Here is a 14039-nt window from a genome sequence, read left to right as displayed (position 1 = left end):
GGGCCTCTAGTCCTATCTAATAAAGAAGGAATATGCTAATTGGCCCTCACGCTGCATTTAGGATCGGGCCTAAACCTGCAGTCGGACATCCCCTGAGGGTTCCCGGATTGGAAAGAGTGCAGGCACGAATTTCGTGCACTGGGCCTCTAGTCCTATCTAATAAAGAAGGAATATGCTAATTGGCCCTCACGCTGTTGCAAAGATGGTGATGCCCACAGCCAATAAGGAGGGAATATGCTAATTGACTGTCCTGCCCTCAAAAATGGCGGCACCCACAGCCAATAAAGAGGGAATATGCTAATTGACTGCCACTCTCTCAAAGATGGCGGTGCCCACAGCCACAAGATGGCAGTGTCCAGTTCCCTCAGCCCACCAGGCTGGCCAAGGCTTGCACTGCTGGCAAAGGTGTGATGGGGTGTCGCCTTCCCCTGATCGCCGAGTTGCCTCCGGGCATGCCCCTGAGGGCTCCCGGACTGTGAGAGGGGCAGGCCAGGCTGAGGGACCACCCCTCCAGTGCATGAATTTTCATGCAGCAGGCCTCTAGTATATATATAAAACCCTACTATGCAAATAGACCGAACGGTGGAACAACCAAACAACAAAACAACTGATCACCATGACGTGCGCTGACCACCAGGGGGTGTGCATGGAACATGGCGGGTGTTGGCAGCAGGCGCAGAGTGCAGAACATGGCGGGCGTCGGCCATGGTGGGATGGTGGAGCAAGTGAGCAGGGGCACCAGACCAAGATGGGGTGCCAGTTGCTGTCATCGGGTGAGCCTCTGGTTGTTACTGAAAATTCTTTGCTCCTGTGCACCGTGGTCCTGCCTGGTGCTTGCACCTGCTGCTGGAGCTGGCCCCTCTTGCACCCACTGCCAGCACCAGAGCCGCTGCTTGCACCTGCTGTTGGTGCCTGGCACTGGCCCTGATCACTTGGCGCCATCGGCAGGTGTGAGTGGCAGCTGTCAGCCCCGATCTCCCCTCAGGGCTTCTCCAACTCCCCTTGCTCCTGAGGGGCAATCGGGGCCAGCAGCCACAGCTCACACCCACTGACAGCGCCGGCTCCTCTTGCACCTGCTGCTGGTCAATTGCTCTGCGCTGTCAGCGGGTGCGAGTGGAGCCGGTGCTGTCAGCGTGTGGGAGCAGTGGTGGCAGGAGTGGGACTGCCAGCAGACAGGGGACTTGGGGCCACAGTGGGAGGGGCCGGGTTAGGGCGCGGAGGATGGGCCAAGACCCGCCCCTGTGCCCACTGCAGCCTCGCGGCCCACAGTTCTTTTCAAGGTGCACGAATTCGTGCACTGGGCCCCTAGTATATACATAATAGAATATTATTCAGCCTTAAAAAAGATGGGTATCCTGCCATTAATGACAACATGGATAAATCTAGAGGGCATTTTGCTAAGTGAGATAGGCCAGATAGAGAAAGACAAATACAGCATGGTACCATTTATATGTGGAATGTTTTAAAAAAAGTTAAACTCATAGAAACAGAGAGTAGAATGGTGGCTGCCTAGGGATGGGAGGTGGGTGAAATAGGGAGAGGCTGGTAAAAGGTACAAACTTTCAGTTATAAGATGAATAAGGTCTGAGGTTCTAATGTATAACCTGGTGACTATATTGATACCATGTTGTATAATTGAAACTTGCTAAGGCAGTAGAACTTGTGTTCTCATCAAAAAAAGGTAAATGTGTGAGGTGATAGATGTATTAATTAACTCTGTGGTGGATCCTTTCACAATGTGTACATATATCATATCATCATGTACACTTTAAATATGTTATAGTTTTATTTGTCAATTATACCTGAATGAAGCTGAAAAAAAGTAAAGAAAAACACTCCATAAATGGCTTTCATCATTAACTTCTTAAATTGTATCTTAAAATATCAGCTGTGTATTTGAGGATAGCAAAAGAATAACATAATTTACTTCAGAAAACCCACAGATTTTTAGCTGTCATTACCTGTTGCTCAAAACACCTGAACAGAAACAAAACTTCCTGTGTAAGAATTGCTGCTTTTGGAGGTACTGGAAAGAATGGCCATCATCGAGATACAATTCACCCACCGCAGAACCCTAGAGAGTGGATCCAGGAAGAGAATGTGGTTATATAATAGTTTTCTGGGGAAAGAAGGCCACGCCCTAAAGGGAAATAATAGATTTAAAAATTTGTGAAAAATTATGGTGAACATATGCTTAATATTCAAGCTGTACAAAGTAGTCATACAATCAATACCTATTAGTGAAATAATATAAATAAGGAAATCACATAAGAGGAGCACAAAGAGTTAGGCCTTCTTGAAAGAAATTTAAACCCGAAGTATGGTCAGTGGCATAGGTGGCTTCCCTGAAAATAGGGTCCCAGAATGTGATAACAGGTCATAAATGAAACTGAAGTTAAAAAAATTAGTATATAATGGATGAGATCAACTCTCTTTAGTAGACACTCCATGTAGGGAATGATATCTAGTTCCTACTTTTTTTAGTAGGAGGACTCCCTTTGCATGTCATTCAATGTCACAGCACTCCACATGGCAGCTTACTGTTTTGGACAACGCTTGATGTGCTATGGATCTTGAGTCTCTTGTATTTTATTCTGTGGCCTCTTATGTGCCTGAAGGCCATAGTTTGGCCCAATAAAACATGCCTAAGTGAAACAGATGGAAAAGAAGGATGTAAAAAAAAAGAAAGCTGAATTATTTTATAATACTTGCATGAGTAAGAAGTTGTGTTTGGTACTGCATTTGGGCAAGTGGATAGGAGAGAAATCTGCTTTCTCATTTTGGCTTAAAAGTACAGATCGATCCTTCTAGGCTTTACCCACGGAGATTTCAGTTGTTTGAGCCATCTGATGAGAACAGAAGTCATTGTGTGTGTGTGGGGGGGGGGGCGTGGAAAGCGGAGGTGTCCCCCAAATGTTGCACTGATACAGATACCTTTTTACAGGAGACTGAGTTTCAGGGACAGGCTGCCTAGGCCCCAGTGGACCTTTTCGGTCCAGGTGGAATCAATGCCAAGTTGCAAAGCACCAAAGGTCACAGTGCCTCAGAAAAAATTTCTATCATTTCTAGTTCTCAAGAGCTCCTTAAAGATCAGCCACAGGCAAGTCAGATAAGTTAGACAATGATTCAGAAATGATTAAAAACTTTGATTTCTAGATAAACATCTGAAGCACCTATCCCATAGATGGGGTTCACCACTTTTACACAGTGTCACACACTCAAGAGGCTACCACTAGTAACAAATGAAATGGTAAAGGTAACATTTTCCAAATACCTTAGTGCTTAGAGCCACCCGGAGTCCATATGGGGAATCAGTCATCCAGCCTGTGGATTTTCCTATAGTTGTCTTTATAGGCACTACACTTCCACCTCGTTGAAACACTGGTATCTATAACAGAGCGACACTCTCAGGGAAGGAGCTTTCATAGAAGGCAATTTCAAAGTAGAATTTAAAAATGTTTCATTGTACAAGATTCACATTCCTTACAAGTGTGGATTCAAAGCCAATATAAATTTATGGGGGCCCTGGCATTAAAAGGAATAGAGTTCAAACACTAAACAAACTTCTCACTCTTCATCAATTTATTACCTGTTCTGCCTATCCTATAAGTAGCCTCTCCTGGTTTATATCTTTAATTTTGCTGTCAATATAATAGACATGTTTATTTCTAGAGCCCTGCTAAAGAGTGAATTTTTCTGTCTGTATAAGTAGGCCCAGATGTAGATGTGTGTAGATAAAAGATGGTAGTTCGTTTGTTTGTGGAAGGTGACTTTTGTTCTTATTCACTACAACCTATACCAGTGATGGCGAACCTTTTGAGCTTGGTGTGTCGGCATTTTGAAAAACCCTAACTTAACTCTGGTGCCGTGTCACATATAGAAATTTTTTTATATTTCCAACCATAGTAAAACAAAGACTTATATTTTTGATATTTATTTTATATATTTAAATGCCATTTAACAAAGAAAAATCAACCAAAAAAATGAGTTCGCGTGTCACCTCTGACATGCGTGTCATAGGTTCGCCATCACTGACCTATACCCATCTTGCTCCCTGATTTCCTGGATCATCAGGATGAATGATTCAATTCTGAGGATAAATTTGTGAAACTTCTGTTATAGAAGCCACCAAGGGCACTTTAAGTGACTCTACCAACAGGATTGGAGGCATGACCCATACCTCCGGGTCTTCTGGAATGCCATTCCCAGCAGGGAAAGCCCAGCCCGTGTCCTGTCTTCCAGGACGGTTCTCTGTAAGAAAGCTCCCTGGATCACCGAAGGGAGTGTACTTTGCTCTGAGTAAATACAAGCAGGGAGAAGAGTACAAGAGTCTCAATGAAGCTGGGAGTGAGGTGGAGTAGCTAAGATGCCCACCCTCTACTTGACTTGCAGGTGGCAGCAAGAAGTACAGCACATCTATCTTCCCACCCTCATCAGCCAATCTCGTTTCTTCCCCTCAAAGAATGAGGTAGTAAGTTAGTGTGAAATGGGATCTAGTCTCAGTTCTACCATAATCTAGCCACAATCCTGGACAAATTCACCTCTCTGAACCTCGGTGTCTTTACCAGTAAACATGAGAGATTGGAGTAAATGCAAGTTAAGGTCTCTTCTAGGTCTGAAAGTTGACATCTGAAATCATTTTCTTTATAATGGAGTTCATATTGCTACTGAGAATTAAACGAAAGTAACATCAATACCTATTTGTTAATCTTCACACTACTTAGGGCTTGTGGTGATGGTGGTGATTCAGCTGCAGGAGCCACCTTCCCTCCAGAAATTCTATCCAGATGGGCCACTTTGATCCTAACATCATAACTGACTGCATTATCTTGGGCCTAGAGGTCCCGGGTTATAATTCAAACATGTTTTTTGACTTGGTCCAGTAGAAGGACATTCTGTATGTCATGTGTGATAACTACCATGTTTGCTTTCTGTGTTCAGTGTTATTATTTTTCTTAGACATATACATGTAAATATATGGGAAAGAGTTGTTTGTACTTTATGTTTCATCAGAGTATGTTATTTTTACACTTTTCTCATATTTTAACAGCTTTATTGAAGTAATTCACATGCCACACAAGTCACCCTTTTAATGTATATATAGTTAAATGGCTTTTAGTATATCCAGAGTCATGCAACCATCACCACAATGAATTTTAAAACACTTTTATCACCCAAAAAAGAATCCCTGTGCTCATTAGCAGTCACTACCCATTACTCCCCAAATTCTCTCCTTTCCCCAGCCCTAAGCAACCACTAATCTACTTTCTGTCTCCATATGTCCATGCCATTTTGTAGGACTCTAATATCCTTGGTTCTTTCTATGTAGGCACATGTTATGGACTGAATGTTTGTGTCCCCCAAATTCATATGTTGAGGCCCCAACCTCCAATGTGACTGTACACATTTGGAGACAGGGCCTTTACAGAAGTCATTAGGGTAAAGTGAGGTCATAAGAGTGGGGCCTTGATCCTATACCTCACTCTCCCTATGCCATATGAGGACACAGCAAGAAGGCAGCTGTCTACATGTCAGGAAGAGAGTCCTCACCAGGAACTTAATTGGTTGGCACCTTAATCTAGTACTTTTGCCACCAGAACTATGAGATATTAAATTTCTGGTTTTTTGTTTGTTTGTTTGTTTTTGAGAGAGAGAAGAAGGGAGAAGGAGACACAGAAACATCTATATGAGAACTAGTATCAGTTGGCTGCCTCCTGCACACTTCCTACTGGGGATGGAGCCTGATACCCAGGCATGTGCCCAGACCAGGAATCAAACCGACAGCCTTTGGTACACAGAACAACACCCAAGCAACTGGCCAGGGCAATACATTTCTATTTTTTAAGCCAACCAGCCTATGCTATTTTGTTATGGCAGCTCAAGCAGGCTAATACAGTACAACAGGTAAAAATAACAGTCTGAGAACAACTTACAGTGTCCAAGGCTACTGGGATCTTCACAGTACATGCTCCTTCCCAAGAAGCAAATGTCTTAGAGTCATACCAGACCTGGAAAGGAACATACCCCAGTGAAAAAGAGCATATGAGCAACTCTGCTCACAATTTTATTATTCAGTAAAACACCCATTTATCTTGATTTCAAATACATGTAACCAGAAAGCTAAAATAAGTATAATTTTAAAAATCTTGAGTAGAAGTTAGGAAGGACACATACTTTTAAGAAGATCCCAAAAGACTAACCTACTAATGTGACAGATTAATTTGACTAAAAGGCCACTCATTTGCCCATCCATCCATCCATCCATCCATCCTAAAGTTATCAATTAAATAACCTACCATGTGCCTAGCAATGAGAGGTAAACATGAGTCAACAGAAAGAGGCAGTTCATGACCTCATGGATTTTACAGTCCAGTTAGCTTATAAGAACTTAATGTGTCTATTAGTAAAAAAATATGAAGGAGAGAAGGAAACAACAAAGAAGGAAAGCACATTGCAGGCAAATGAATGACAGATGAGGCGTGGAAAAAAGAAAGTGTCAGAGAAGGAAGCATCTCATAGAAAAACAAAAGGAAACTTGAATGACTACAATAGGATCAATTTTTTTAATTTTTTTTTTTTACAAAGTACAATTCAGGTATGAGGTTCAAACTCTTATCTGGGATTTCTGTCAAGGGGGTTTAGTTGTTGAAGTACCAAAGAGGTACTACAAAGCAATTTGATGGGCTAAATCAGTGGTTCTCAACCTTGGCTGCACATTAGAATCACCTGGGAATCTTTTTAAAATCCTGATTTCTGGGCCTCATCCTCCGGAAATTCTGTTTCTTTGTTACTAATGTTGTGGCCCCCCCCCAAGCCAAGGTTGAGAACCACTGGGCTAAATCCTTAAGAAACCATCAGCATGAAAACAAAAACCTCTTTTTCTCTCTTCCAATCCAGCCACAGAGCCTCCTTCACAAGTTCACGTCCTGGGATTATCACATCCTTTATATAGCTGGGCTGTTGCGTCTGTCACTGTCCTGCTGTGAATGTGAGAGCTGTGACTTTACTATGATTAGCTACAGTGAACTCTTAATTCAACAGGATCAATCCCACCTCATCACAGTGTAGTATCCTTGGCTGGGTTCAATTTGCTAATGTTTTATCAAGTATTTCTGTGTCTGTGTTTATAAGGGATATTGTCTTAGGTGTCTTGTCTTGTAATCTTTCTTTGGCGAATTCCAGTAGCTTTAAATAAAGAGATGGTGGGAGTAAAAGCTAAAAACAAAAAAAACCCACTGACTCAAATAAGATTTTAGAATTACCTGTCTACCACTTTTAGAACTAATTAGAATGAGAGGTAGAGGGTATTTTTGCTGGTGCCATATACGAAGATCTCCAACCTAGAAGGAGTATAACTGGTATAAAAAACCATATAGACCAGACCTAAAGCTTGGTCACCATGCTCCTCACCCAGCAAGTATTTATCAAAGGCCGACTATGTGCCAAGAACCCATCTAGATGCTGAGGATGCAGCAGTGAACATAGATAAAAATAAGCCTTAAAAAAAGCTAACATTCTAATGAGAGAGAGAGCATAAACAAAACATCTAAGTAAATATACAGAATGTCGGGAGGTGGCACCATTTTGTGGAGAAAAATAAAGGATGAAGGAGGGCTGGACAGGAGCAGTGGGGGTGGTGTATAACCTTAAAGAGGTGGTCAGAGAAGACCTCACTGGGAAGGAGATGTTCAAGGAAAGCCTTGAAGGAGAGAGAATGGGCCATACAGAGACATGGGGAAAATGACAGTGAGGGACCTTAGATATTTCCCTTGCACCCTGTGATGTGGTACTAGCCAACCAGTGAGGCAAATGTCTGGCAAGGGACAGCTTGGCTCTTCTACCCAGGCTTTGGGAAGACGTAGCAAGAGCAACAGTTAGAGATGCTCTGGGGGATAGTGTTGAGGGAGTATATTACAGTCACAACAATGTGCTTGCAGTTATGACAGGCCATTCATAAACATGAATGGCCAAATCAGAAAGGAGGCTGGTTCCTCTCAACGGGAGCCTAGGCTTTGTTAGAATCAACTGGAGAAACTCAGCAGAAACACTTGGCAGGGCAATTTAAAAAAATCTTTATTGTTGAAAGTATTACATGTGTCCCCCTTTTCTCTCATTGCTGGTTGGCAGGACAATTTATTTAGCTGTTGTATTTGACCTTTTTCTCAAGTTTCTACTTGGCAAGGGAACCTCTGTAAAGAGCCCTCAGCTTCAGAATTGTAAATTCCGGGAGAAACCAAGGGCAAAGACCATACTTCATGAACCTCCTGGAGAAAAGCCTGGCTACTTCCTGATCCCTGGAAGGAGTGAATATTCCTGTCCACGGTAACAGATTTGACTCAAGTCAGGAGCTTGAGATAAGGAGATGATCTGGGATTATCCAGGTGGGCCCTAAATGCCATTACATTTAAGAGAGAGAAGGAAGAGGAGACACAGACACACAGAAGAGAAGCACTGTGGTGATGGAGGGGTAGACTGAAGTAATGCAGCTACGAGCCAAGGAACTCCAAAGCTTGTGGGGAGCCGCCAGAAGCCGGAAAGAGCCGTGGAAGAGATCCTTCCTCAGAGCCTCCGGAAGGAACCAACCCTGCTGACACCTTGATTTTGAACTTAAGCCTCCAGTACTGTGAGAGGATGAATTTTTGTCGTTTTAAGCCACTGTTTGTGGTAATTCGTTACAGCAGCCTCAAGAAACCAATACAAAAGATGAATATTTAAAGAGAACACATTAAACCATTTTATTCAACCTGAAAAAAAGGAACCAATGCAACAACCATACATGTAAAGCTGGATGGAGGGAGAACACTGGCACTGGTTTCCTGGTGTTGCCATGACAGCACTTGACAATACTGAGCACTGAGCATGCCTGGCTCAGCTACCTCACCATTACCTTGACAGTCCAAGAATAGCTTGCCATGACAGGCCCACGTCAGTTCAGTATTCTTCATGGCTCTTCCCCATCTGCTGAAGCCTGTGGCAATGCTCCAGTGCTCATGGGTCCTCTCCAGGGTCTGCCTCCTTCCTGCTCTCCATCCATAGACTCTTCTCCTAGTCTGATGCCTCGAGTTTCTGCCCTGTCTCTTCTCCTAAGCCCCTTTGGATAGATCAGTGATGGTGAATCTTTTGAGCTCGGCGTGTCAGCATTTTGAAAAACCCTTACTTTACTCTGGTGCCGTGTCACATATAGAAATTTTTTGATATTTGCAACCATAGTAAAACAAAGACATATTTTTTGATATTGATTTTATATATTTAAATGCCATTTAACAAAGAAAAATCAACCAAAAAAATGAGTTCGTGTGTCACCTCTGACACACGTGTCATAGGTTCGCCATCACTGGGATAGATCCTTGGTTTGTCTCTGGAGACTGTTGCTCTTATCACCCTTGGCTGGCTGCTCTGCAGCCCTTTGGCTTATATCCACCTCTGCCCCTTGCCCTGCCTGGGTTCAGTGCCCAGGGCTCCAACAGGTCTAGGATTTTATACAGTGGCAAAGATCAATGACAATAACCAATACAAGAGCAGAACAAGGCTGGAGGGGCAGAGAGGAAAGTCACTGTTATTACTTTTTATCCACCTTGGTGAATGTCTGGATGTGGGGCGCAGCTACAGTGTTTTGGCCAGGTTCAAGCCTCGGACTAATGAAAGGATAGAGTCCTCTCATTGCCACGTGCAAGTCCCAGCTGGAAGGGCAGGGCCCTCCCAGCACAATTATAGCCAACAGCTATGGTTGTAAGCTTGAACCTATGGTCCAAACACGTGGTCCCACGTGCCTTGTGATAGAGTTCAGGTGCATGTAGTTGAGTGGGGTTGAAACTCACGAGAATGCTGTAAACAACTTGATCACGCCCCTACTTTGCCTCATGGCATCTGCTATAAAATAAAGACACGGCTTGTGGGCGCTGGTGCTGTCTCCTCATCAAGGAGTAGCGTCCCACCGAGACCCAGCTTTCATCCTCTTGTCTTTTCTCAATCCTTTCACCCCCCCACTCAGGATCACCTTTGGCTGTAACAAGTGGCGTCCGAACAGGCCTGAGTTCGGGGGAATTTAAAAAGTGGTCAGGTGAAAGGAGGCTCCAAGGCGCGCGCAGAGAGTAAGCTTAAAAAGCAAAAGTAAGAAGACCAAAAAACAAAAATAAGGTAGGGAGCCGAAGTGTGGTAATATTAGCTCGGTGTAAAACTTGGGAAATTCAGGATCCCAGGAAGGGGATCACTAAAAATGAGGCTAAAAGCAGAAAGTAAGGCTAAAAGCAAAAGTAAGGTAGGGAGCCGAGGTTTGGTAATAGCTCGGTGTAAAACATGGGGCAATGCTTAATTGAAGCATTTTTAAATTTCTTAAGGAGAGACTAAGTAAAAAAAATAGACAAGAAATAAGGCAGAAAAGCATAAAAAGTGGATCCCTAAAAACAATGCTTATTGGAGCATTTTTAAATTCCTAAGGTAGAAATAAGTGGTAGAAATAAGCGGACGCATTTTTAAATAAGTAGAGAAAATAAGATAAGCAAAAGAGAAAGTCAGTAGACGTTAAAAAAAAAGCGGTAGAAATAAGCGGTAGAAAATAAGAAAACTCTTAGGTTTTGTTAAGCTAAAGATAGGTAAAATAGAAATAAGCTGTAGAAATAGAGAAATAAGTAGAAATAAGCAGTAGAAATAGGAAATAAGTGGTAGAAATGTAGAAATAAGCGGTAGAAAATAAGTAGAAATAAGCTGTAGAAATAGAGAAATAAGCAGGGGTTGCAACCCAGGAAAGGTTTGGGCAAGGACAGCCAAGCCGACCTATAGTTCATAGTTAGAGGTAGAGAAATAAATAGAAAATAAGCGGTAAGAGAAATAAGCTGTAGAAATGTAGAAATAAGCGGGGGTTGCAACCCAGGAAAGGTTTGGGCAAGGGCAGCCAGACCTACCTATGGTTCTGTAAGCGGGGGTTGCAACCCAGAAAGGTTTGGGCAAGGGCAGCCAAGCCTACCTATTGTTCATAGTTAGAGGTAGAGAAATAAGTAGAAATAAGCTGTAAAAAATAAGTGGTAGGAAATAAACGGTAGGAGAAATAAGCTGTAGAAAGTAAGCGGTAGGAGAAGCTGTAGAAATAGAGAAATAAGTAGAAATAAGTGGTAGAAATAAGTTGTAGGAATAGAGAAATAAGTAGAAATAAGTGGTAGAAATAAGCTGTAGGAATAGAGAAATAAGTAGAAAATAAGCGGTAGAAAGCAAGCGGCAAGAAGCAAGTGGTAGAAAATAGGCGGTAGAAAATAATAAGTAATTAGGAGGTACAAAATAAGGTAGAAATCTCCTGGGTTTTGTTTAAGCCACTGTAAAGTAAAAGATGGCTGTGGTTGATGTTTAAGGAAGTAATTTTTTTTAAAAATATATTTTATTGATTCTCCACAGAGAAGAAGGGAGAGGGATAGAGAGCCAGAAACATCGATGAGAGAGATCGATCAGCTGCCTCCTGCACACCCCCCAGTGGGGATGTGCCCGCAACCAAGGCACATACCCTTGACCGGAATTGAACCCGGGACCCTTCAGTCCGCAGGCTGACGCTCTATCCACTGAGCCAAACCGGTTCGGCAGGAAGTAATTTTTATTTTAGACCTAGATTGTAAGCTCGTGCGGCAGTTGCATTGTTTCTAGGCTTTGGTTATCTTTGCTTGTGTGACCTGATAGCTCCCTGGGACTTTGGGTCTGTGTGACACCCCAGACTCAGAGTGGGAAGTCTCCAGCTCTGCAGGACCAGACTTCCACCTGCGTGGACAGGGCTGATTTGACTGGGACTGATGCCTACTCACTGCTGAGGTCAACCGTCCAGGCAGCCTGATCCAGGAGACTAGTTTTGCATCTACGACATCTTCGCATCGGCGGCATTTTACTACGCAAGTGACCGAGATATCAGCATGGAGTCAGCTGAAGAAGATGGCGACTGAGGCCAAGCAAATGTTAGAAAAGCAAGTGGAAGCTATGCTAGCATTGGTGAACTGTCAGTTTTCTGTAAATTCTTCCGGAGCTAAATCTAAGGACTCTGGGTGGAATGTCCTGAAAATGTTAACATGTTTGTAGTTTGATTTTGCATTGGTATTGCTTTATTAGCTAGTTTTGTTCTCTTGTTAACATTGCTGTGTTTATGCTTTTGTTAAATAGCCAGAAGTCTGTTTTGATGATGCTGAATAATTTATTTAGAGTTTTTTGGATAATGTAAATGGGCGTGTTTAAAAACAAAAGTAAAGGGAGATATGTGGGGCGCGGCTACAGTGTTTTGGCCAGGTTCAAGCTTCGGACTAATGAAAGGACAGGGTCCTCTCACTGCCACGTGCAAGTCCCAGCTGGAAGGGCAGGGCCCTCCCAGCACAATTAGAGCCAACAGCTATGATTGTAAGCTTGAACCTGTGGTCCGAACACGTGGCCCCACATGCTGTGTGATAGAGTTCAGGTGCATGTAGTTGAGTGGGGTTGAAACTCACGAGAATGCTGTAAACAACTTGATCACGCCCCTACTTTGCCTCGTGGCATCTGCTATAAAATAAAGACACGGCTTGTGGGCGCTGGCGCTGTCTCCTCATCAGGGAGCAACGTCCCACCGAGACCCAGCTTTCATCCTCTTGTCTTTTCTCAATCCTTTCACTCCCCCACTCAGGATCACCTTTGGCCATAACATCTGGAGACCAGCTTTTGGTGACAAAAACTCAGGATTCAGAGAGAGCCAGAACCAAAGAGCAAAGTCTTTTTATACTTGTTCTCCCTAGAGTTTGATACCTCATAGTAGACTAAACATTTATTCCTACTTAAAATCTCAGTGTGTTTATAAGGAGTCACTTACACAAGTCAAAGTGTGAATATAAAGAACCATTCTAATCCACCTATTCAACTTTCTCCCTGCTCTTCCATTAAGTTTCTTGATCTCTGAATACAGTGGTCATGACTTATAAGAATCTTTAGTTGCTCTAGTCATTTGTGCTGTCTTTACAATTGCATGATAAAGAAATCTATTTCTTAACAGGAGCTAATTCATCAGAATGAAAAATAGATATGAGACATATAAAATATGTGACTGTCATTTACTCTTACCTCATTTGATCCTGGAAGAAACACATCAACCACAGTAGCTTTTGGCTCTGTGACTGGATGAACCAATAAAGCACTTCCTGAAAAATGGAGAAGAAATAAATTTGAAAACAAAGTCTGAAAACATCCTTTCCTTTTAATTGAGTGCTTTTGTGGTTTTAAGGACCACTAGACTGTGAACTTCTTAAAGGTAGAGACATTGGTGAGGTGAACCTATGATTCATCAGAGAGATGCATTGCTAGAAAAAGGATAGGTGCTCACAGAGGGGACTATTATTGCCTGTCATCAATCCACTTACAGTATGTTGAAGTTCTAGGGAGGGACCCACAGTCTCTTTTTGTGCATCATTGTGGCAAGTAGTTGGACAAACATAGCAGAGCATGGACAATGGGCAAGGTACAGAAGGTCACCAGGGTGAAAGCTCCAGGTGCCTAGCAATGGGCAAAACTGAGAAAACAAGGACCTCCCCCCTTTTCCTCCCTAGTCATGTGGTTTACATCCCCTGAACATTCATATTGATGATCATCTGATTCAGACCCTCCTCTGACCTTTCCTCCCTTGGCATATTCTAGCTAGTCAAGTGGTTTTAGACATCCTTCGAGGGAGAATAAGAGGGCAGGAGAATGGCCTCATAGGATTCCCTTGCATGACGACACTCTTAAGCATTGGGCCCTCAGGACAATGAAGTTCTGACCCACATCATAAAATCTTAGGAACAAAGTTCGGGTCTGTTGACTACAGGACAGAGTTTTGGTCAATCTAGAGATGACATTTAGGCCTCAGTATGTTTCAGCTCTGGGCCAGAAAAGCAGCAAAACGAGATGGAGCAACACCGTGGTTGATATCAGAACCAGATGCAATGACTAATGATCCCCTCTCTTAGCTCTGACCAATCAACCACGACCCTGAAATGACACACCTGGAAAGCCAATGAATAGTCTATTGAGATCTTCTCCTGAGACCTCCCCAGAAATTTACCTTTAGG

At 43.0% G+C, this 14039-nt stretch overlaps 1 protein-coding gene across 4 annotated transcripts in view; it reads right to left on the bottom strand.

Moving 5' to 3' along the window:
• The window catches only part of GANC (glucosidase alpha, neutral C), an 83955-nt gene that overhangs the window by 4192 nt on the left and 65724 nt on the right, over nucleotides 1-14039 (bottom strand). For all 4 annotated transcript variants that reach the window (XM_023757512.1, XM_023757514.1, XM_023757513.1 and 1 more), the window contains 4 exons: nucleotides 13057-13133; nucleotides 5934-6008; nucleotides 3275-3388; nucleotides 1962-2074 (listed from right to left, as the gene is read on the bottom strand). In XM_023757512.1, the coding sequence (XP_023613280.1) occupies nucleotides 1962-2074; nucleotides 3275-3388; nucleotides 5934-6008; nucleotides 13057-13133 (379 nt within the window). The remainder of the gene's footprint in view (nucleotides 1-1961; nucleotides 2075-3274; nucleotides 3389-5933; nucleotides 6009-13056; nucleotides 13134-14039) is intronic.

This window comes from Myotis lucifugus, unplaced genomic scaffold (assembly GCF_000147115.1).
Source record: "Myotis lucifugus unplaced genomic scaffold, Myoluc2.0 scaffold_109, whole genome shotgun sequence".
NCBI classification, from domain to species: domain Eukaryota; kingdom Metazoa; phylum Chordata; class Mammalia; order Chiroptera; family Vespertilionidae; genus Myotis; species Myotis lucifugus.
Note: the sequence above shows the minus strand (reverse complement) of the source record. Positions and strands in the feature narration are given on the sequence as shown.